Consider the following 23,268-nt stretch of genomic DNA (forward strand, 5'->3'; position numbering starts at 1 on the left):
CAGCCCTTGGCTCTGAGCCCAATCCTCTTTCCACCACCTGTTGCAGTCAAGTTTTCTCTTGAGACTCCTAAATTAAGTAAGGGCTGGTTTTGTTTTCATCTTTGCCCTTGGGGCCAAACACAGGAGGGCTTGCTGATTGAATACCCCAGCCACATTCACGGCTTATTCCATTGGTTGCAGTGGTGGGATTCCAGCAGAGATGTTTTCTCTTTGAAAGGATGGCTATATAAAGAATGCAGAAGTGAGGCAGTATTCAGTGATTTGATGGAATATCCTTAGTGGTCAGCAAAGTGACTTCTACTTTGAACAGAACCAACAACCTAAGAAGAGACAAGGTGAAGAGACACAGTGAAGGCAATTTCAGAACACATCCCCTGGCCTAATACTGGACTGCTTGCCATCCAAGCCAGGCTCCTCATCTGTCTCGGTATATCCTATAAAATGACTGTTAATAGGTTCTATCTCATAGGGCTCTTGTGCACATTAATATATTTGAGGTGCTTAAAATATATTTTACTGCGCCTGTCACAGTAAGCGCTCAATAAATGTTAGCTATTGCTTTTATCTTTCGTGTACACCATGATGTATTTGCTCCAGTGGGAGCAGGGGGGCTTAGCGAAGTTGTAGACTGTAGGTTATTAGGGATACAATCCCCTCCACCCCAATACACGTGTACTTGGAAGTGTTTGCATTTTTAACCATGAGTTCTCCTCGGTTAGAAAGGCCGAGCGATCAGGCGGGGTTGAAAGATCACCCCGTCCCAAGGTCACCCAGCGTCGACCGCTGAGACGCTCAACCTTCTCTTAAGCTGAACCGTTCCCATCAGCCACCGGCTGGTTGAGGAAGGCGTCACCTTAAGTGCCCTGTAACTTCTCTTCCTGGCCTTTGGGTCAGGATGGGGAAGGCGGACAGAGCAAGAGGCGAGTACGCGCGTCCCCAGGCCTGGTGCAAGCCCGCGCCGAGCCTCGTTCTCTTCCAAGGATAAGGACTCACAGAGAGAAAACTACAAACTACCGGGACCCTCCCGTCCAGTCCCGCGAGAAGCGGTTTTCTCCGGGCGGGGACCGGGCGAGGGCCGGAAGGGGCGGGGCCGCGCTGGAGGAGAACGGAGCGGGGTCGGGGATCCGGCGAGAGCCGGATGGGGCGGGGCCGTGCCCGCGCGGCAGGGGCGGGGCGGGGCGGGGCGGGGCCGTGCCCGCGCGGCAGGGGCGGGGCGGGGCCGGGCCGCCAGCCCGCATCGTCCTCCAGCCGGGATGTGGCCGATCGCCGAGGAGCGGAGGGTGGAGCAGGGGGCGGAGGCCGGCCAGAGTGGAGGCAGGTCCTGGCGTACCTCTGACGCGGGCAGGTCGACGGCGGGCGCCGCGGGGGTGACAAGAGAGCGGCCGGGCTCCTACGACCTAGGGAGGAGCCCGGCGGTCCAAGTGCTCTGCTCCCAGAGCGAGGTGCGCGGGCGGCTCGGGACCCTGGCCAGAGCCGGCATGGAGCGGTGGCGTGACCGGCTGGCACTGGTGACGGGAGCCTCGGGAGGCATCGGCGCGGCCGTGGCCCGGGCCCTGGTCCAGCAGGGTCTGAAGGTGGTGGGTTGTGCCCGCACCGTGGGCAACATCGAGGTAAGACCCTGCGGGGGAGCGAGTGGCTCCGGGTGGCGTCGTTTCCGCCGGGCTTGGGTCCAGGTGGGGGATGGGGAGCGGTCGGAGCCAAGGTGTCACGCCGCCCTCTTGCCCCAGAACCACTTGCAGCGGGCTCAGGGACAAGAGAGGTGGATGCCTAGTTGGTGGAGGAGGCTTTTGGATCCCTCAGGGCAGGACTGTATCTTTGCTTTTTAAAGTCATATCCGTTAGGGAGCTTTTTTCCTGACAGCCTCTGTTCTAGTATACCAAGTCTCTGACTCCCTGGCATCTTTTCTCCTGCTTCCCTACCTGCCTGCTCAGGTTGGCTGAGAAAAGGAGAAGCCAGGGAGAAGGGAAGAAAGCTTTCTGGCCTCAGTGGCTAAGCTAGCTACTGGATTGCTTCCTCTGATTCCCAGACCTAGTCCACAAAGCCAAACAAAGCGAGCAGGAGCTAGAGGACTTGATCCTGCTCAGTTTTCACCCAGGACTGAGAGTGGGGTTGGAGTGGGAGTGGAGCTTTTCTGAAGAGGCACAGCTCCACCTTCTCCTGAAGGTGAGGGTTAACCCCTCCTCGATGGACATAAGGGACAAATGGGATGTATATATAAAGTAGACCTTTTTTCAGTTTCACTGTCACAGGTGGGACTGAGCAGGTAAACCAGGGCATTGAACCTGTGCGCTCTGGGGGACAAAGCAATGTGGAACTGAACTCCCTGGTTTTTCTCTTAATGGGGGTTGGGAGCCCCAAGGGTTGTGAGCAATAAGAGCTTAGAGAAAAAGGAAATGAAGTTGGCTGTGTTGGAGCAAGGAGGAAGAAGGAAGAGCAGTTTCCATCATAGGAGCACTTTGGATTTACCCCAGGCAGGAGCCCCCCTCAGGGTTTGGGCTGGTGCTGAGCTTGACCTCCACCCTTGCTCAAAGTCCTCGGGGCAGGGAGAGGGCGAGGAGGCCTTGGGTGGGGCTGACCTGGAAGGTGTGCTGGAGGGAGGCCTGTCCCCTCCCCTGCTGCCGACCAAAGGTACGCTTTATAGCCTCCTAGACGGTTCCAAGGTCACCTGGCTATACCCTTGCCCCACACTGCCCCTCCCTTTCTCCTGTTCTGAGGTGCTCAGGGCCTGCCTCCACTCAGGAGCCTAGAGGATCAGACCAGGGATTAGGCCACTTGATTCTCTGATTCTAAAGCCACTCTTGCCTTCTGTTCCTACTCCCGCCCCCACTGCAAACCAGCCAGGAGAAGGGTCCCTGAACCCCCTGATCACTTGCCCCCCAGGAGGACTCCTTTAATGAGGGGGGATGGCTCAGCTGTGAGGGGACTGACATGATTTCAGGTCCTTTTTGAGGATAGATGTGGACAGGTAGGGCAACGAGAAGACAGCGACAGAGAGACATGTATTATCAGTCCCTCCATTTAGGGCTTTGAGTCTGGAGGAGGAATGGAGAAGTTTCCTGCCAGGAGAGGGCAGAATTCCAGGGTGCTTTGCCCACCATCTGATTTTCTTGATTGGTTGATGGATTCATTCACTGACACTCAAACAAAATTTGAGTTCCAACCTCCTACAATGAGAAGCCCTGTTTCCCGAGGGGGTCGTTGAGCAGGTGAAATGTTGAGTAGGTGAAATTGGGTGAAGGGGGACTTCTGAGTCCCAGAAGACTGTACTGCTTAAACTCATGGAAAGTTAACGCAGAAAAGAATTTCCTAGATCACCTGACCGAGCCCTTCATTCCTGACTTCGTTTGGGGGTAGGACGGTGTTCCAGGGCAGGAGACCAAGCTGGCCCTCTTCTAGAGCTCCCTGCCCTGGCACCCAGGGCCCACCCACACATGTCCATAGACACCTTGAGGAGGCTCAGGTGTCCAGTCACTGGCCTCCAAAGCAACCACACAGCCGGTTTTCTTCATGCTTCTGAATGGCCGCTTACCTCATCTGTCTCCCAGTGGCCTTTCTCTCTCAGGGATCCTTAGTCTAGGGCCCTGGCAGTGCCCAGGGGGTGCCCAGTGTCACCTACTGCCTGGCTTGGCTCACAGTCTCCAGAGAAACTGGGGTGGAGGATGGTGCCCCGTGGGTCAGAGAGAAAGACTCCCCTGACCTCCTAACGATTTTTATAGGCGGGGCGATGGGAGACTGGCTGTTGAGCTCAAATGAAAAGTGAAAAGTCTGTGTGAGGGTTCTGAGCCAGCTGGCTGCAGCTTGTGGAGGGACAGCGATCATGTAGATATAAGCCTATCTGAGAGGGGTTGGTAGAGTGATGGGAGAGAAGCAAATCGAGGTCCTGGTGACTCTGGGCGCTGGTGGAAGAAGCATGGGGTGGAGTATGGCTATGAGTGGAGGGGTGTTCCTATTGGGAAAGAATCAGAAAAGAGACATCTCTTCATTCCCGGGATCCCCAGGCCCCTTCTCTGACCCCCCCACCTCACCCCAGAGCCCCAGAAACTTCTCCCTTCTTGAACGGAAGACTCGAGTTTATTTGGGAGGTTCCTCCGCTGATGATCTCAGCCTCTCCGACCCTCGCTCAGGGACTGCTCTCACCCCTGGACTTTGACCTGAGAGGTCAGGCTGTGGGGATGGCCACCAGAAGAGAGAGCTCTGTGAGCGGTGACAGCGGCGGGAGGTGGGGTTTGAGGGTGTGGGATGGGTTGTGTGTGGAGTGAGCAGCTCATCCCAGTTAGACCCCTGTTGGGTTTCATAGGAGCTGGCTGCAGAATGTAAGAGTGCAGGCTACCCCGGGACTTTGATCCCCTACAGATGTGACCTGTCGAACGAGGAGGACATCCTCTCCATGTTCTCAGCGGTCCGCTCTCAGCACAGTGGTGTGGACATCTGCATCAACAACGCTGGCCTGGCCCGGCCTGACACCCTGCTCTCCGGCAGCACCAGAGGCTGGAAGGAAATGTTCAGTGTAAGGCCTGGGGGTGAGGTCTGTGGGTGGGGAGAAGAGGGTCACAGCAGCTGGGAGGAAAATAGGAAGAAACCATAGACATCTATAGCCAGGAGGAAAGCAGGAAGGTAGACATCTAGGGAGAGGAGGCTTCAGGTTTCTGCCTGGGGCACTTTGAGTCTCACCTGCTCCCCAGAGGGAGAGGGAGTGGAGGAATGGCCAAATCTTTCCCATTCTTCTTTCCTTTGAGCCCGTGGGGGCAGTGCTTAAAAGCTGTTGGAAGGGATACTGGTAGGAAAGAAAACTGCCTTCAGTCAGATGTCCCCAGGTGTCAGCTTTGTGCTTAGGGACACGGTCTGATGGGAAGGAAAGGAACCCAGAGGCAGGAGATGAAGATGATGGTCTCATTCAGCCCCTCCAGTAACCATGTGGCTTCAGGCAGGTCGTCACCCTCTCTGAGCTGCAGTCTTGTCACATGTTAATTGGGATGAACTGCACCTAGACCATCAATGTCTGGGATCAGAAATTCCAGTGTCCCCTGAGGCCAGGTAGGAACCCAGAGAGTGGGGCGGGTCACACAGGGAAGCACTTGGCTATGGAGGCACCCCCCCCCTCGCTGCCATCTAGGCAAACAGCCTGGTGTGGCCAGATCGTGTGACTTCTCGGCCATCAATTTCCATGGAGACCCCCCACTCAACCCATTCACCAAAATCTCAGCTCCAGGAATGCAAGGACTTTTGTCTATTTTATTTTTAGAATGTTTTAAAACCACGTGTAGACCAAGCACAGCCTTCAGGGCATGAGTTTTCAACCTCTAGACTGTAATATGGGGCAGTACCTTCAGGGTATGAAACTAATTCTGAGAAGTGAAAAGCAGTGTGTAAATGGAATGTTTCTATCCACCCCCAACGCCCCCCCCCCCCACCCCCCACGCCCCAGACTTTTCATATGTGCTTACAATAGCACCTGACAGGTGCTTGGGCCCAGAAATGAGCAACAAACATTGAAACGTTAAACAGGGATATGCAGCCCTGCCCTTGCCCTTAGAGAAACTTCTGGGAGATCCAAGTTGTAGACTTCACCTGCAGTCAGGGCGTCTCTAAACCTAGACCTCAGCTTGCCCGACTGTAAAGCGAGGCACGGATATGAAATCCCTAAGACCCCATTCAGCTCGAACATTATGTCTTTCTCTTAGGATTGTCTTACGAGGCATCTCCCAAGAGAACCACATCAGTGATCACAGAGGGAACCCTTGACCCCCAGATCTAGGAGATTCGCTCCCCTGGCCCGAGGGGATCTGTTTCTCCTAGTTTCTCTGCCTCCATCCCTCCATCCCCAGGAGCTGAGTTCTCTGCCCCACAAACCCACGTTGTTAAGAGGACCAAAAGCAGGGCTGGAAACTGCCTGTGTCCTGCCGTGAACGCCGGGCCAGGTTTATAGCCGGAGTGTTCTGTCCCGATGCCTGGCGCTGACACCTGATAAAGAGAAACGTCTGACCTCCCAGCTGGTCTCCTCTCTTCCCTGGAGGAGAGAGTGAAGGCCCGCTGAAAGTTTTATCTCTGGTTGCCCTCCTGGGCGAGCCTAAGTGGTGGGGCTGGGTGGGTGCTTTTAGCAGAGACCCTTCCGTCAGGCCTCTGTTCCCTGCAGGCTGGGGTCTGGGGGTCACCTCTGCCAGAGGAGCGGGAGTGGGCGGGGTGCAGGAAGCCTCATGCCCTTGGGAGGCCCCTTGCCACACAGTGACACGTGACCGCACCCCCTGTGCCCAGTCCTGTAAACGGGATGGAGGTTGGAGGATGGCCTGGAAGGACGGAGGGCCAGCCTTCTCCCATCCACTCTAGTCTCGAGGGAGGGGCCAGAAAGGCAGAGAGCAGCGGGGTGAAAGGCTGAGCTTGGTCCCGAGGAGAGAGATTTTCAAAGGAAGGATTTTAGGCTGTTTTGGAGAGACGAGAGCCAGTGACTCTGTCCCAGAGAAGAGTAGGGCATTTGGGGAAGAAAAGGGGGTGAATTCCCTGAGGCAGAGGAGACAGCCAAGATGGAGAGCGCTCCTGGGTCCTGGGTGCGTTCTAGGGAGGGGTGGTGTCTCTCCCCGAATACACGGGAACTTGAGGGCATCACCCAGGGTGGGGAGCTGCCTCTGCTGTCAGCTGGGGCTGGTGGCTGGACGGCAGCGGCACGCAAGGCCCGCGATGCTGGCCTGTCCTTGGTCTAGGGTAGGACCCGGCCCTGTTTGGGATGCCCCCCACCCCAGAGTGCTCTGGGGCTCCATCACCTGCTCATATGGGCCCAAAGATGCAAACACGCTTTGCCCCCACCACGGCCTGCAGGTGAACGTGCTGGCCCTCAGCATCTGCACGCGGGAAGCCTACCAGTCCATGCGGGAGCGGAAGGTGGATGACGGACACATCATCAACATCAACAGGTGCGGCGGGCAGCGGGGGCTGGGGTCAGGTTGCCCCCACCCTCCCAGCGGAGTGACCTGCCACGGCTCCTTTGACCTCTTTGGACCTCAGTGTTCCCCGGTGGTAGAGCAGGGCTTTCACACCCAGTTAACACCCAGGTGGCACGACTTGGGGGCGGGAAAGAATGTTGTTGTGGTTGTTTAGCTGCTTAGTCCTGTCTGACTCTTTGTGACCCCGTGGACTGTAGCCCGCCAGGCTCCTCGGTCCATGGGATTCTCCAGGCAAGAAAACTGGAGTGGGCTGCCATGCCCCCCTCCAGCTGGGGAAGAAGAGTACATGCCAAATGCCAGCCCCTTGTTGGCTGGAAGGGGTAGCTCGGCCCCTTGGTGGCTGAGGCCTGGGGGCCCTCCCGGGACTGGGGTTGTCCATCCCTCAGGCTGCAGCAGGAACCTCACCCAGTAGCACAGAGGCTGCAGTCTCTGTCATGGGGGCGCCCGCGGAGACACGGCTTCTGTGCCGTAGACTCTCAGGAGAAGCCTCTCAGTGAACCACACGGGTGAAAGGGAGAGAGCTTTGACAGCCTGCGTGGACTGAAGAGGGAATCCTGGGGTCCACAGAGGGAGGCCTTGGAGGAAGGGGGCCAGAGGAGCTGTCAGTGTGGATAAGTCAGATGAGTGGCGGGGGGACAGTCCCTGATGTTCAGGAGGCACCTGGGGGTGCAGCTGGTCCGGCAGGCAGCCCGGCGTCACTCTCTCCTTCCCCTTCCCTCCCTCCGCCCAGCATGAGCGGCCACCGAGTGCCACCCCCGGCCGAGACCCATTTCTACAGCGCTACCAAGTACGCTGTCACCGCGCTGACGGAGGGGCTGAGGCAAGAGCTCCGGGAGGCCCAGAGCCACATCCGAGCCACGGTGAGGGGCGACCTGACTCCGGCCCCTTCCCGCCGCACACACTCGCGGCCCCAGAGCCCGGCGTCCGCCCCGGGCACAGGCCTCCCGGGCTCTGCTGCTGCCTGCGTGGCCCTGCTCAGTCCTCAAGTCCCCGCGTGTCTCTGCCTTTAAGGCGGGAGAGGGGCTGACTTGAACCTAGAGGAGGGGGCGGGGGCGGAGGGGTGAGGCTCAGGGAGCACAGGGGGCCTTGGGAGGCCACGCCGTAAAGCAGGACTGGGGCTCTTCCGGGGAAGGCTGCCCGAGCTTGGGTGGCTTGCTCAGCCTCTCCATGCCTCAGTCTTCCCAGCTGTAAAATGGAGATGAAATCACCTAGCAGGTTATGAGGGTTTAAGGGAAGCCACTTTGTAAAGCTGACCTGGCTTTTAGTAACGGCCCAGTAGCTGGTAGGAATCATTCTGATAACCCCCCCCCACCCCCCCGTGGCAGCTTTGGAGGGCGGAGGTGGCTGCTGGAACTTGGGTGGCCGTCCCTGTGAGGCTGGGGCCCTGTGGCCTCCGTCCTTTCCCTTCCAGCCCCCGCCCCAGGCCTGACCTCAGGCCAGGGCTCAGCTCCTGAGCAGGCTCTCTCTGTTGGCACAGTGCATTTCTCCAGGAGTGGTGGAGACACAGTTTGCCTTCAAACTTCACGACAAGGACCCTGAGAAGGCAGCCGCCACCTATGAACACATGAAGGTGGGGCCCAGTGAAGCCACCCACTCCCTAAATGAAGGCGAGGGAGCCCTGGCCTTCAGACCTCGCCCTTCTAGCCAGCCTGTCGCCTCTCCTGGGTTGGGGGAACATGGATGCTGGAGAGGACCTCCCTGGTGGCGGGGAGGACCTTGGATCATTCTGTCTTTGCCTCACCCCTTTCCCCCCCGTGCCCCCAGTGTCTCAAACCTGAGGACGTGGCCGAGGCTGTCATCTATGTTCTCAGCACGCCCCCACATGTCCAGGTGAGTCTGGCCTTGGCTGTCTGTCCCCTGGAGGAGCCCAGCCAGCCCAGAGGCGGAGAGTGGGGAGGCCTTAAGAGGGTGGGGAGAGCGTCCCGGCTTCCTCAAGCCTTGTGCCTTCTGCAGATTGGAGACATCCAGATGAGGCCCACGGAGCAGGTGACCTAGTGCCCTGTGGGGAGCTCCTCCTTCCCGCACCCCCCTCACAGCTGGGCACCTGCCCCTGGACTGGGGGTGTTGATTTCTGAACCCCTGGATTCCACTTCCTTTCCCCACTCCCACCAGGGGCTAGAAAACTTGAGGTTTTTATATGTCAAATTGTTTCCATCATGAATGGGTGAGGGGAGAGGAGGTGGTGTCCCCTGATTGTTTTATCTGCTCCTGCTTTCTCGGTCCCCTTCTTGGGCTCCCTGGCCTTTGTCTGCTGCCCTTGTCTTCTTCCCTTCGGCCTGGGGAAGGGACTGTGGCCAAAAGTGGGGCTTTCCCCTATCCCCATCCCCACCGTCCCTTGAGGATGAGGCCGCGGAGGGAAGCCCTCACCTTCCATCTGAATGCTTACTGGGGCTCCAGGCGTCCCCCTCCCTCCCCCACCGCCCCTTCTTTGCCCCATCTCAGTTCTCCAGCCCCACTGTGGCTTCTCCACCCCTCATGGGGTCCTCCCTCCACTCTGACTATGGCAGCAGAATACCAGGTCCTGCCTCCCAAGTGGGTTTCACTGTGATCATTAAAAAGAGAAAAATTGCATTAAAAAATCTTGGCTGCAAAAGTGTCTTTCAGTTCTTACCCCTTCCTGTGATGAGGAATGGTTGTCTCAGTTTCTTACAGGAGAGCTGGAAGGTGGGTGGATTGGGGGCATCCTTCCTGGAGTGTGAATTACCTTTTGGTTGGGTCTGGAAAAAGGGTAGGAATTTCCAGCCAGAAAAAGAGGACCGCAGGGCGCACCAGGCAGGGAAGCCCCAAAGAGCACGCAGGGCTGGAATAGCACAGAACTTAGTGCAGGAGTGACGGTGGGGCTGAAAATGTAGCTCCTGCCTGGATCTCGGTGGGGGGGCGGGGTCTGGGTCCTGAGCAAGGAGTCTGGCCCTTAACCTGTGCGGCCAAGGGCATCAGCGGGCTTGTCAGTAGGCCAGACCGGTGCTAAGGTGTGACAGGCAGTGGAGGTGTCGCGGAGGGGCTGGATGCAGAAGCAGCACCGGAGGAAAACCGCCAGCCCCCGGTGGCGGAGGGCGTCCCTACGCCCAGACAGGTTGGACAGAAAACCCAACACATCGCCTTAACGTGTCCTTTGCTGGCGCCGGGGTGAAAGGTCTTCCAGCCTCCCAGGGCCTTGGAGGGAGGGTGCACGACGCTGCCCAGCCCGCGGTCGTGTCAGCTTCGCGGCGAGCACCCCTTCGCTTCGGCGGTGGATGGTGGTCGCTCCGCTGGCCCTCCAGGGGGCGCTGTGGGAACGGCCTGGCCTCCGCGCATGCGCCTTGCGGCTCCCGGGCGGGGGCGGGGCGTCCAGACGCGGAAGCGGAGCTGCTCACGTGGGGGACGGCGCCAGCGGGAGTGACCGCCCCTGCGGGTGCAGCCCGGGCATCGACCATGCCGCTGCTCCCGGCCGTCGGGGCCGGGACCTGGCCCTGCTGTGGCCTCCCCCTCACGCGTCCTTTCTCCCAAGCGACGCGGCGTGGGGGGCGACCCGGCGGGGAGGAGCTCGGCCGCCTGCCCCTGGATGACCTGGCGTCGGTGCCGCGGCCGGCCGGGGGCCCGGAGCTCCTGTTTGGCCTCTCCCCGTGCCTCTTGGCGCTGCAGGCCGCCCGCCGCCGCGTCGCCCGGCTCCTGCTCCAGGCCTGCAGGTCGGGGCTGCAGGGGCAGCGGGCCGAGCTGCTGCGCGCGGCCGAGGCGCGGGCCATCCCGGTGCTGCGGCCCCGGCGGCGGGAGCTGGACGCCCTGTGCCGTCACCAGGTTCACCAGGGCGTCTGCATGGAAGTGAGCCCCCTGCGACCCCGGCCCTGGGCCGAGGCCGAGGCGGCCCGGCCAGGAGACGACCCCCAGCAGCTGTGGCTCGTCCTCGAGGGGCTGCAGGATCCCCGGAATCTTGGGGCCGTGCTGCGCTCCGCTCACTTCCTCGGAGTGGATAAGGTCATCACCAGCCGGAGAAACAGGCACGGACGCCCTTTATTCCCCGTGCGTCCCCATCTGGAGGCGCAGCCGAGTTCCTAAGCACCTTGACCCTTGGGTGGTCCCTCAGCCAGGCCTCCCCGACGCCAGAATTCTTACCCCCTAACCCTTGGGGTATGGGGGAGGGCACAGCACCGGGCCTGAGGTTACCCGGCTTCATATGGTGGCATGGGGAAACCTTGCAGCTGCCCGCTCACTCCAGTAGTCAGCAAGGCCAGCGCCGGGGCTATGGAGGTGATGGACGTGTTCTCCACTGATGACCTGGCCGGTTTTTTACAGGTAATGGCGCGGGGGAAGAGGGGGTGTGTCAGTAAAGGAGAAGAAATGAGCCAAGCTCAGTCTCTCCAAGGGCCTCCTGGCCAGCAGCTGAGGGAGGAAAGGGTGGGGGGGGGGGCGTGTTGGTTTCGCTTCCTTGTTTGTTTAGTCACGAAGTCGTGTCCACTCTTTGCGACCTCACGGACCTGCAGCACACCAGGCTTCCCTGTCCAAAGTATTGTGGCCATTGGAGCTTCAGCATTAGTCCTTCCAGTGAATATTTAGGATTGATTTCCTTTGGGATGGACTAGTTTGCTCTCCTTGCAGTCCAAGGGACTCTCAAGAGTTTTCTCCAGCTCCACAATTTGAAGGCATTAATTCTTCGGAGCTCAGCCTTCTTTATGGTCCAACTCTCGCATCCATAGATGACTACTGGAAAAACTGTAGCTTTGGCTATATGGATCTTTGTTGGCAAAGTGATGTCTCTGCTTTTTAATAACGCTGTCTAGGTTGGTCATAGCTTTTCTTCCAAGGAGCAAGCATCTTTTAATTTCATAGTTAAAGTCACCATTTGCAGTGATTTTGGAGCCTCCAAAATAAAACCTGTCACTGTTTCCACTTTTTCCCCTTCTATTTGTCATGAAGTAATAAGACCAGATGCCGTGATCTTTGTTTTTTGAATGTTGAGTTTTAAGCCAGCCTTTTCACTCTTTCACCCTCTTCAAGAAGCTCTTTAGTTCCTCTTAGTTTCTGCCATTAGAGTGGTATCGTCTGCATATCTGAGGTTGATATTTCTCCTGGCAGTCTTGATTCCAGGTCGTGATTCATCCAGCTGTCTAAATTGCTTTCAGGAGAGAAGGATCTGGAGTTTTAAAAAGCATGCATGGAGCAGAATCTGCCATTAGAGACTTCCACTGCACTCCTTTCAGAGGCATACTTTTTGCCCCTCCTGCTGGTTTACTCAGTGCTTCATTGCCTAGGGGCATCCTGATGGCTCAGTTGGTAAAGAATATGCCTGCAATGCAGGAGACCCCGGTTCGATTCCTGGGTCGGGAAGATCCCGTGGAGAAGGGATAGGCTACCCACTCCAGTATTCTGGCCTGGAGAATTCCATGGACTGTATAGTCCATGGAGACGCAAAGAGTCGACATGACTGAGTGACTTTCAGTTCACTGCCTAGTAAGTAAAGTGTTAGTTGCTCAGTCGAGTCCAACTCTTTGGGGCCCCATGGACTGTAGCCTGCCAGGCTCCTCTGTCCATGGAATTCTTCAGGCAAGAATAGTGGTGTGGGTAGCCATTCCCTTCTCCAGGGGATCTTCTCAACCCAGAGGACGAACCCAGGTCTCCTGCACTGCAGGCAGGCTCTTTACCATCTGAGCCACCAGGGAAGCCCATCTAGTCAGTAAATGTTCACTCGTGAGAAACCAGTGGTTCCTGCTTCCTCCTGTAGGGAAGCACTTAGAAAGGCTCTTTGAACAAGGACTAGTCTATCCCTTTCCCCTGGTCCCTCCCACAAACGAAGAAACAAAGAAAACCCCCCAAACCACTACCACCAGCAGCGTCATCACCACCACCAAAAAACCCCCCTTTGATATCTAGGAAGGAAGGGACAGTTCAGTTCAGTCACTCAGTCGTGTCCAACTCTTTGCCAGCCCATGAATTGCAGCACGCCAGTCCTCCCTGTCCATCACCAACTCCCGGAGTTCACCCAAACTCATGTCCATCAAGTGGGTGATACCATCCAGCCATCTCATCCTCTGTCAAACCTTAGCAAAACCCCTGGTCCATCAGCATTTGTCTTCAGCCAACACCAGGGTGTCATAGCAAACACCCTCTTCCAACAACACAAGAGAAGACTCTACACATGGACATCACCAGATGGTCAACACCGAAATCAGACTGATTATATTATTTGCAGCCAAAGATGGAGAAGCTCTATATAGTCAACAAAAACAAGACTGGGAGCCGACTGTGGCTCAGATCATGAACTCCTTATTGCCAAATTCAGACTTGAAGAAAGTAGGGAAAACCACTAGACTGTTCAGGTGTGACCTAAATCACACCCCTTATGATTATACAATGGAAGTGAGAAATAGATTTAAGGGACTAGATCTGATAGAGTGCCTGATGAACTATGGACGGAGGTTCGTGACATTGTACAGGAGACAGGGATCAAGACCATCCCCATGGAAAAGAAATGCAGAAAAGCAAAATGGCTGTCTGGGGAGGCCTTACAAATAGCTGTGAAAAGAAGAGAAACAAAAAGCAAAGGCAAAAAGGAAAGATAAAAGCATCTGAATGCAGAGTTCCAAAGAACAGCAAGAAGAGATAAGAAAGCCTTCCTCAGCGATCAATGCAAAGAAATAGAGGAAAACGATAGAATGGGAAAGACTAGAGATCTCTTCAAGAAAATTAGAGATACCAAGGGAACATTTCATGCAAAGACGGGCTCGATAAAGGACAGAAATGGTCTGGACCTAACAGAAGCAGAAGATATTAAGAAGAGATGGCAAGAATACACAGAAGAACTGTACAAAAAAGATCTTCATGACCCAGATAATCACGATCGTGTGATCACTCACCTAGAGCCAGACATCCTGGAATATGAAGTCAAGTGGGCCTTAGAAAGCATCATTACGAACAAAGCTAGTGGAGGTGATGGAATTCCAGTGGAGCTATTTCAAATCCTGAAAGATGATGCTGTGTAAGTGCAGCACTCAATATGCCAGCAAATTTGGAAAACTCAGCAGTGGCCACAGGACTGGAAAAGGTCAGTTTTCATTCCAATCCCAAAGAAAGGCAATGCCAAAGAATGCTCAAACTACTGCACATTTGTACTCATCTCACACACTAGTAAAGTAATGCTCAAAATTCTCCAAGCCAGGCTTCAGCAATACGTGAACCGTGCACTTCCAGATGTTCAAGCTCGTTTTAGAAAAGGCAGAGGAACCAGAGACCAAATTGTCAACATCTGCTGGATCATGGAAAAAGCAAGAGAGTTCCAGAAAAACATCTATTTCTGCTTTATTGACTATGCCAAAGCCTTTGACTGTGTGGATCACAAGAAACTGTGGAAAATTCTGAAAGAGATGGAATACCAGACCACCTGACCTGCCTCTTGAGAAATCTGTGTGCAGGTCAGGAAGCAACAGTTAGAACTGGACATGGAACAACAGATTGGTTCCAAATAGGAAAAGGAGTACGTCAAGGCTGTATATTGTTACCCCGCTTATTTAACTTCTATGCAGAGTACATCCTGAGAAACGCTGGGCTGGAAGAAGCACAAGCTGCAATCAAGATTGCCGGGAGGAATATCAGTAACCTCAGATATGCAGATGACACCACCCTTATGGCAGAAAGTGAAGAGGAACTAAAAAGCCTCTTGATGAAAGTGAAAGAGGAGAGTGAAAAAGTTGGCTTAAAGCTCAACATTCAGAAAACAAAGATCATGGCATCTGGTGCCATCACTTCATGGCAAATAGATGGGGAAACAGTGGAAACAGTGTCAGACTTTATTTTTTTGGGCTCCAAAATCACTGCAGATAGTGACTGCAGCCATGAAATTAAAAGATGCTTACTCCTTGGAAGGAAAGTTATCACCAACCTAGATAGCATATTCAAAAGCAGAGACATTACTTTTCCAACAAAGGTCCGTCTTGTCAAGGCTATGGTTTTTCCAGTGGTCATGTATGGATGTGAGAGTTGGACTGTGAAGAAGGCTGAGCGCTGAAGAATTGATGCTTTTGAACTGTGGTGTTGGAGAAGACCCTTGAGAGTCCCTTGGACTGCAAGAAGTTCCAACCAGTCCATTCCGAAGGAGATGAGCCCTGGGATTTCTTTGGAAGGACTGATGCTAAAGCTGAAACTCCAGTACTTTGGCCACCTCATGCAAAGAGTTGACTCATTGGAAAAGACTCTGATGCTGGGAGGGATTGGGGGCAGGAGGAGAAGGGGACGACAGAGGATGAGATGGCTGGATGACATCACTGACTCGATGGACGTGAGTCCGAGTGAACTCCGGGAGTTGGTGATGGACAGGGAGGCCTGGCGTGCTGCGATTCATGGGGTCGCAAAGAGTCGGACACGACTGAGCGACTGAGCGACTGAACTGAACTGTGCTTCCCTTGCTAGACACAAGGGGGCAGTATTGCCATGTATTTAGCAATTTCTCTGGCCATCCCCCAAGGGCTCCTCAGTCCTTGGGTCCTTTTTCTGTACATACTTATTTCTTGTTTGTCACATGCAATCTGATGGTTTTAAATTGCCGTTTAGATACGAATGCCTCCCAAATATATATCCTTCTGGGTTTTGCTCCTGAACCTCAGATTCACATATCTAGTTGCCAACTCAACAGCTCTTTTTTCTAATGGGCATTTCAAACAGGGTTTCCAAATGCTCCTGATCCTTTTGCAGACTCAGCCAGCTCAGTTGATGGCAGCTCCTCCTGCCTTCAGTTGTCAGGCCTTGGCATCCTCCTTGGGTCTTCCTGCTCTCTCACCCCTCATCCCACCTGTCTTACGAGGATGTGATTGTCCAGTCCTGCACATGCAGCTGACGACAAAGGTGCCCCAGAGATTAGACAAGGATGTAAAATAAACAGATATCGTTAAGGCACATCCTTTCATTTTTACCTTGACCTTATTTCCACATTCTGACCATTTCTAACCATCGCCAGTGTTACCACTGTGGTCCACGCCACCATCATCTCTGCCTGTGTCACTGCAGAAACCTAACTGGTCTGCTTGCTTCTGCTCTCAACATAGAGTGATTCTGTAGAGACGTGAGTCAGACCATGTCACAGCTTCTCTGCTCAAAACCCTTCAAAGGCTTTGCCTCTCTCAGAGTGAAAGCCAAAGGCCTTCCAGTCACCTTGAGGTCCTACCTCCTGTGGCCTCTCTTTTCCTTCCCTGTCTCAGCAGCTCCCTTTCCACTGGCCACTTGGCTGTTCTGCTGTTCCTCACGCTTGCCCGGTAAGCACCTGCCTCTTGGCTTTTGCCCTTACTGATCTCTGCCTAGAGTATCTCCTCCCCCAGGTGTCTGCGTGGTGCTCCCTTCCCTCACCTCCCGCAGGTCTACACTTCAATGAGGCTTCCCTGACCTCCCTGCCACGAGGCTGGGGTTTGGACCTGTTTTGTTCATCACCTTATCCCCAGTGCCGAGCACAGAGCCTGTCCACTCTAGGTGCTTGATAACTACTGACTGAATCCAGCGGTTTAACGAGGAGATGACTAGATGGGCAAGGCCAGGCTCCTCCCAGCTGGTGCTCCACTGAAGGATTGATTTCTCCTCCCCCCTTCAGGCCAGAGCCCGGCAGGGCTGGCTCGTGGCTGGCACAGTGGGCTGCCCGAGCCCTGAGATCGCCCCATCCTCCAAGATCCCCATCACTCGCTGCTTGGATTTCCTCTGGGACCGGCCTACCCTCCTCGTGCTGGGTAGGTAGATGTCCCTGCTCTTTGCTGAGATGAAAGCTTCCTGAGTGCCTGCCTGCCCAGCTGGGGCCTCCATAACCCTCCGTGCTCTGCAGGGAACGAGGGCTCTGGTCTGTCCCGGGCAGTGCAGGCCTCCTGCCAGCTTCTCCTCACCATCCTGCCTGGCCGGCAGCTGCCTCCTGGACTCGAGTCCTTAAACGTCTCCGTGGCCGCAGGTGAGTTTCCACTCCCTGTCCTTCTCTGCCTCTGATCACATGCATACAGCTGCTTCAATTCATCCTAAATACCTTTCTCAGTCTTTCTGTGTCCAAATTGCTTATATGTGCCAAATGAGGAACATATCTACATCTTAAAAATTAACATAAGTTTTGACTGCTCTGGGCCATCATTGCTGCCCAAGGGCTTTCTCTCATTAAGCTGAGCAGAGGTCACTCTAGTTGCAGGCTTCTCCTTGCAGTGGCTTCTCTTGTTTGTGTGTGGGGTCAGTGGCCGTGGTGCCTGGGCTTCATCGCCCTGCGGAGCATGTGGGAATCTTCCCGAACCAGGGAGGGAACCTCTGTCCCTAGCATTGGCAGGCAGGTTTTAACCAGTGGACCACCAGGGAAGCCCCCTACAGCTTCTTCAGGATGAAGTGAAGAAGTGCCTGGCCCATGGCCCCTCCTCCAGGTGTCCACCCTTGTCCTTCTGTCTGTCTGTGCAGGAATCCTTCTTCACTCCATTTGCAGCCAGAGGAAGGCGTTCCCAGTGGAAGGGAGGAGAGACCAACTTCTCCACGACCCCCAGGATCCCTCGGCCTCATCTGAAGCAGCCAGAGCAGCTCAGCACCCAGGACTGTCCTTAGGATCGGAAAAGAAGAGCCAAGACGGGGGCTAACCGGGACTGTCCACGGTGTCTGTGTGCTGGGGTCGCACGCACCCACACCCTCGAATGTGCTGGAGTCTCTTGTCTTCTTGAGTGGGCATCAGGCCTCTGTTTATAAACCGCTGTCCTGGGGAGCCAGGAGCTTTGCAGTAGAGGCCACAGGAAGTTCAGTTTCCCATTTTTTTGGACTTGCGGTTGGAGGTGGCAGCTTGTTAATTTCTACGCTGCGCTGGGACAGAGGGTCTGTTTCTTCGCAGGTCCCACCTGGAAGTGAGGGGGAGTTTTGGACATCAGAAAGAAGGGCATCGGGCAGCCCCATCCAGGGTCCTCTTCCTCTTGGACGGGTGTGAGAAGGCAGAGGGAAGCCTGGGGTACTCCTGTGGGCCAGACAGGTGCAAATCCAGGCTCAAACCCTGTGAACACACGGCTTCATCTTTCTAACCCCTAGGGCTATTGTCAGGATCCAGTGAAACATCACTTGATATCCAGCAGGCACCCCTTCTCTCTGGTTCCTCCACTAGGTGGCAGCCTTGCTCTTTGGTCCACAGTCCCTTTGGGAAGCTCTCGCAGCCACCTGGGGAGATTCCTGGCTGTGGCCCACCCGAGAGAGGCAGGAGAAAGATTAGCAAATAACTATCAACTCACTGGCCCTCCAGTACTCACCGTGGGTGAGTCACCAGTTAGTTGGCCTCCATGGAAGGACCTGCCGAACCAGAGTTCTGGCCTTTGCTTCTGGGAGGTGGTGAGGACCTTGGAGATTTGCTGTTTATTGTACAACCCAGACAGATTTGGTACTCCTTTCCCAGGCTCCCATGAGTGGAGCAGAAGCCATTAGGATAAGTACCTTAAGTTCCAGATTAGTCTTGGCTGCTCACTGGAACCACCTGGCAAGCTTTGAAGAACAGCTGACACCCCTCTCAGCCTGATGTAATTGGTCAGTGTGCAACATGAACATCCGACTTTCTGTTTTTTTAAAGGATTTTATTTTCTTTTTTGGCCGTGCTGGGTCTTCACTGCTGCTCGGGCTCTTCTCTAGTTGTGGAGAGCAGGGCTGCTCTAGCTGTGTGCGCAGGCTTCAGTAGCTGCGGCACAAGCGCTCCGCGGCTGCAGCTCCCCAGCTTCTAGAGCACAGGCTCAGTAGTTGCGGTGAATGGGCTTAGTTGCCCCGCGGCACGTGGGGTCTTCCCAGATCAGGGATCCAACCCTTGTCCCCTGCATTGGCAGGCGGATTCTTTACCTCCGAGCCACCAGGGAGATTCCGAACATCCGAATTGTTAAAGCTCCCTGAGCTGGATTCCAGTTGCAGCCCAGGCCGGGACCCATTAGGTTTCTACTGATGTTCTGGGCTGGGTAACTTGTGAAGGCCTGTCTTGTACATTGTAGGGTGTTTAGCAGCATCTCTGGCCTCTGCCCACAAGGTGACAGTAAGCACCCTCTGTCTCCTGAGTTGTGACAACCAAAAACATCTCCAGACGCTGCCGTGTGTCCCCAGGGAGATGGGATCAGCCCTTGAGCAGCACTGCTTGGGGGCGTGGGTCTGGGGGATGGCCGCCCGAGGTGCAGGTCCTTACCCTGTGACCTTGGCCAGTTCCTCACCCTCCTGCTCCTAGTGGGCAGGGATAATCCTGCCTCCCTGGGTGGCAGGGAGGAGAGAGGCAGGAGAATTCAGGGCCTTACACATTGTAGATGCTTGGTAAGTAGTACTGCCATATTCTCTGTGGGATGGATTCATCTCGAATTCTAATGGTGATGCCAGTTTAGAAAGACTGACTTCAATTTTAAAAAAGTCAAAGATGGGACTTCCCTGGCGGTCCAGTACTTAAGATTCTGTGCTCCCAAGGCAGGGGGCCTGGGTTTGATCCCTAGTCGTGGAACTAGATCCCACGTGCTGAAGCTAAGACCTGGTGCAGCCAAATATTAAAAAAAAAAAAATCGTATAATTCCAGCTGATTTGGATTGTTGTACAGCAGAAAACAACATTGTGAAGCAGTTTTCCTCCAATTAAAAAGTGAAAGTGAAGTCAGTTGTGTCCGACTCTTTGTGACCCCAGGGACTACAGCCCACCAGGCTCCTCCATTCATGGAGTTTTCCAGGCAAGGATACTGGAGTGGGTTGCCATTTCCTGCTCCAGGGGATCTTCCCGACCCAGGGATTGAACCGAGGTCTCTCTGCATTGCCGGCAGACTACCGTCTGAGCCACCAGGGAGTCCCTCCAATTTAAAAGTAAATTATAAATGAATAAAAGGGACAACGATGGCTTTAAAATCAGAGCTTTTCCTCTCAAAAAGGAGAAGGAACCCCTCCTTCATACACTCCATAGATCTCCATCACACAGGTTTCTCCCTGAGCTCTGTCCCTGACTGCCACACAATGTGACCTCCATCCATCTCAGGTGTACGACACTGCCTCCCGCATCACCTCTGCTCTTGTGACGAAGAGGCTAGTGTGTTTGTGTTTCTCTTCTTTTTTCTGGCTGCACCACATGGTAAGTGAGATCTTAGTTCCCCTGCCCAGGGATCAAGCCCCTTCCCGCTGTAGTGGAAGCACTGAGTCTTAACCTCTGACCACGAGGGCGGTCCCCCTTGTGTGGTCTCTAGTCTCATGGGGTCAGGGAAAGGGAGGGTCACTTGAATAGTCCAGGTGTGCAGAGGTACCAGGCTGACTGAATCAGCATCTCTTGGGAAGAAGCCAGGCACCAGCAATTTTTTTTTAGAACTATCCAGCTGATGGCCAGTATACAGCCAGGTGGAGAATCACTGGCTGTCAGAGTACCACATATGTCCAACCGCTTCTAAGTCGTTCACACCCGTGCTTTTGCGTGCATACCTGAAAGTTTGGGCCAAGCAAGCTTTTACCTGTCCCCAAGGTTCTTCAGAAGATGCTGGATCTCCAGCCCTGACTCTGGCTTCCTCCCTGGGTGGTGCCTCGGTCTCCTCATCTGTACAATGGGGATAGTGCCATCTACACCTGCTCCAGCTACCCTCTCCCCAACAGGGAAGTTGTAAAGATAAAAAAGCGCTGTGTAAACTGCAGCACTGTGTGCCCAGGACTGGCACGTCATAATTCAAACCTGGACGCAAGGGTTCAGGTAAATGTGTCAACCTGAGTGGGCCACAGGGTGCCCAGATACTTGGTCAAGCATTATCCTGGGTGGTTCTGTGAGGGTGTTTTTAGATGAGATTAGCATTGCTGGACTGAGTAAAGTGGATTGCACTCCCCTGTGTGGTGGGCCTTGTCTAATCCGTTGAGGACCCCAGTAGAACAGAAAGGCTGACCCTTTGCCAAGTAAGAGAATCTGCCTGCCTTTTGGAACTGGAACATGGCCTCTTCCCAGGTGTCAAGCCTGCTGGCCCTCAGATGGTCACTATATCATCAGCTCTCCTGGGGTTTCCAGGCCTACCCTGCAGAACTTGGGGCTTCTCAGCCTCTATAATCACATGACCCAATTCCTTATAACATATATAGTGTGTATGTATATATGTGGGTGTGCATATTTGTGTGTGTGTGTGTGCACACGCATGCCTGCATGCTTGGTCATGTCTGACTCTGTGCAACCCCATGGACTGTAGCCCGCCAGGCTCCTTGGTCCTTGGGATTTTTCAGGCAAGGATACTGGAGTGAGTAGTCCTTTCCTTTTCCAGGGGATCTTCCTCACCCAGGGATCAAACCTGCATCTTGTATCTCCTGCATTGGCAGATTCTTTACCACTGTACACCTGGGAAGTCAAGTCGACTTAGCAGCAGCAGCATAGAGAGAGAGAGGGGTTCCGTTTCTCCTGTTGGGTCTGTTTCTCTGGAGATCCCAGACTAATAGGTCTGGTGAAAACAAACTGAGGTGTCCTGGTGCTCCTGCCATACTGGGGTGCAGAATTGAGCTCTGCTCTCCAGAACTAAAGCCAGCATGGAACCTAGAAGTAGGCTTGGGTGTTCTTGGGGTCCAGAGCCCTCTCCTGCTCACCGACTCCTCTGCGGTGTCCGGAGCCCTATCTAACCTTGGGCCTGCTATCCGGCCCAAGCTGCTATCCAGCTCTTTGAGTCCGTGTGGTCTGGGTCACCTCCAGGACCACTCCCCTGGGGAGACAGCGGGCCCAGGTGGCTCCTTCCTGCTTCATCCCCCCAGGCAGCAGGCTGGCTGTCCTCTGGAAGACAGGTTCACTTGAACCAGAGGGAATTGCGGCTGAAATTACCTGCTCAGGACGTACATCCGTAGTTGTCATGCAACACAGACACTCCCCAAATGAAGAAAGGCCCTGAGGCCAAGGCTGAGGCCTGCTTCTCTGCACGCGACCTCAGGTGCCAGGTACATAAGGGCTGCTCAGCTCAGCTAGTGTGGTTCAACACCCGGGACCTGGGGCGGCTGAGGAGTGGGTACGAAGGGCAGCAGGGTCAGGGTGCGGCCGGAGGAGAGCACGGTGGTGGCTGAGGACACGACCTTGGCTGGCAAGCAGTGTGTGCTTTGAGCTCCAGCTCTGACACTCGGCAGTGGTGTCAAGGTGGCCATATCCTTAACTTTTCCAAGCCTTGGCTTTCCTCCTCTGTAAATAGGGCCGACAACAGTGTCCACGTGGGCGGATCGTGCATGTAAAGCCCTCTGCCCTGTTTCCTCGGACTTCGAGATGCTCTCACAGCCGACATGGGGGGCTGACCTAGAGGTCAGGACACTGGACCCTGCCCTCCCACCACCCTGGCTTCAGTTTCCCCAGAGGCTCAGGACCCATTTTAGCTGCAAGACACAATGGTTTACCGGGGAGAACAGAGGGAGCTGGAAGAGGCGGGGGCTGAAATGACATTCCCAGGCTCCTCTTGTCAGGGTCTCCCAGCCAATAGGGGCAGGGTCTCAGAAGGCGGGGTTCCCAGAGAACCCTACCCCCTCCAGGGCTGGCATCTTTTTTTTTTCCCCTACAGAAGGCTATATTGCCAGTTTCCCCACCCCGCCCCAGGCTGGGATCCTCAACTAGAGTCCCCCTACTCCTACAGGGAGGGCCAGGTGCCAGGGAGCCCCACAGTTTGTAAGTGTAATCAACCTTGAGGTCTCTGACTTCCACAGGTGCAATTAGCATGCCCATCTGCTAATCCCTGATTAATGATGTTTACAAACACAGGACTCTGCTCTCAGAGCTGCTCAGCACCCTCCTCCGGGGCCAGGAGGCAGGGGTCTTCTGAGCACCACCGCCCAGCCCCCCACCCCATGTAGCCCACTACTTTAGACCCCCCCACCCAACACCCCTTCCATCCCCTCCCCCAGGCAGCGAGCAGAGCTGGAGGGCCTTCCAGAGCACTGGTCCAGTCCTCACTGCACACAGGTAGAGCGGAGGCCCCGTGAAAATGCAGGGAACCCAGAGGCCGCTGGGCTGGGCCCTTGCTCTCTTTCCTCCCCAGTTCCGGAACTCCCAGCGCTAGCCCTGGGGCACACACGCCTCCCTTCCTGGAGGAGTGGGCCTGGCCCCGGCGCCCCAAGGCCTCTCCCCAGACAGGGGGGCATTTCCACCCCACCTACCCTCCTGAGAACTGCCTGGGTCCTCTCACAGGCAAAGTAGCTAAAGCACCAGGAACACACCGCTAGGGGACTTCCCTGCTGGCCCAGTGGTTAACGATCTGCTTTCTAATGCTGGGGACGTGGGTTCCATCCCTGGTCGGGGAACTAATCTCCCACGTTGTTTCGCTTTGTTTTTGCTCTTAAGTCGTTCAGTCGTGTCCGACTCTGCACCCACATGGCCTGTAGCCTGCTAAGCGCCTCTGTCCACGGGATTTCCCAGGGAATTATGCTGGAGTGGGTTGTCATTTCCCTCTCCAGGGGAT

At 55.2% G+C, this 23,268-nt stretch overlaps 2 protein-coding genes and 1 non-coding gene across 3 annotated transcripts; all 3 read left to right on the plus strand.

The window, feature by feature from the left end:
- Positions 1-1,359: 1,359 nt before the first annotated feature.
- DHRS11 (dehydrogenase/reductase 11) lies at positions 1,360-9,504 on the plus strand. The gene is made up of 7 exons (XM_068977863.1): positions 1,360-1,610; positions 4,298-4,507; positions 6,811-6,905; positions 7,666-7,795; positions 8,413-8,505; positions 8,700-8,765; positions 8,889-9,504. The coding sequence occupies exons 1-7, from the start codon at positions 1,479-1,481 to the stop codon at positions 8,928-8,930; spliced, it is 768 nt and encodes a 255-aa protein (XP_068833964.1). The 5' UTR covers positions 1,360-1,478; the 3' UTR covers positions 8,931-9,504.
- Positions 9,505-10,346: 842 nt separating this feature from the next.
- MRM1 (mitochondrial rRNA methyltransferase 1) lies at positions 10,347-17,578 on the plus strand. Its single transcript, XM_068979020.1, has 5 exons — positions 10,347-10,909; positions 11,111-11,204; positions 16,480-16,612; positions 16,705-16,824; positions 17,310-17,578. The coding sequence occupies exons 1-5, from the start codon at positions 10,347-10,349 to the stop codon at positions 17,480-17,482; spliced, it is 1,083 nt and encodes a 360-aa protein (XP_068835121.1). The 3' UTR covers positions 17,483-17,578.
- A 1,491-nt stretch (positions 17,579-19,069) lies between these two features.
- On the plus strand, positions 19,070-19,150 carry LOC138084913 (small nucleolar RNA SNORA17). The gene has a single exon (XR_011145312.1). It is a non-coding gene; the product is annotated as a small nucleolar RNA SNORA17 (small nucleolar RNA).
- Positions 19,151-23,268: the final 4,118 nt, after the last annotated feature.

The sequence above is a fragment of the Capricornis sumatraensis genome, chromosome 8 (genome assembly GCF_032405125.1).
Source record: "Capricornis sumatraensis isolate serow.1 chromosome 8, serow.2, whole genome shotgun sequence".
Taxonomy (NCBI): Eukaryota; Metazoa; Chordata; class Mammalia; order Artiodactyla; family Bovidae; genus Capricornis; species Capricornis sumatraensis.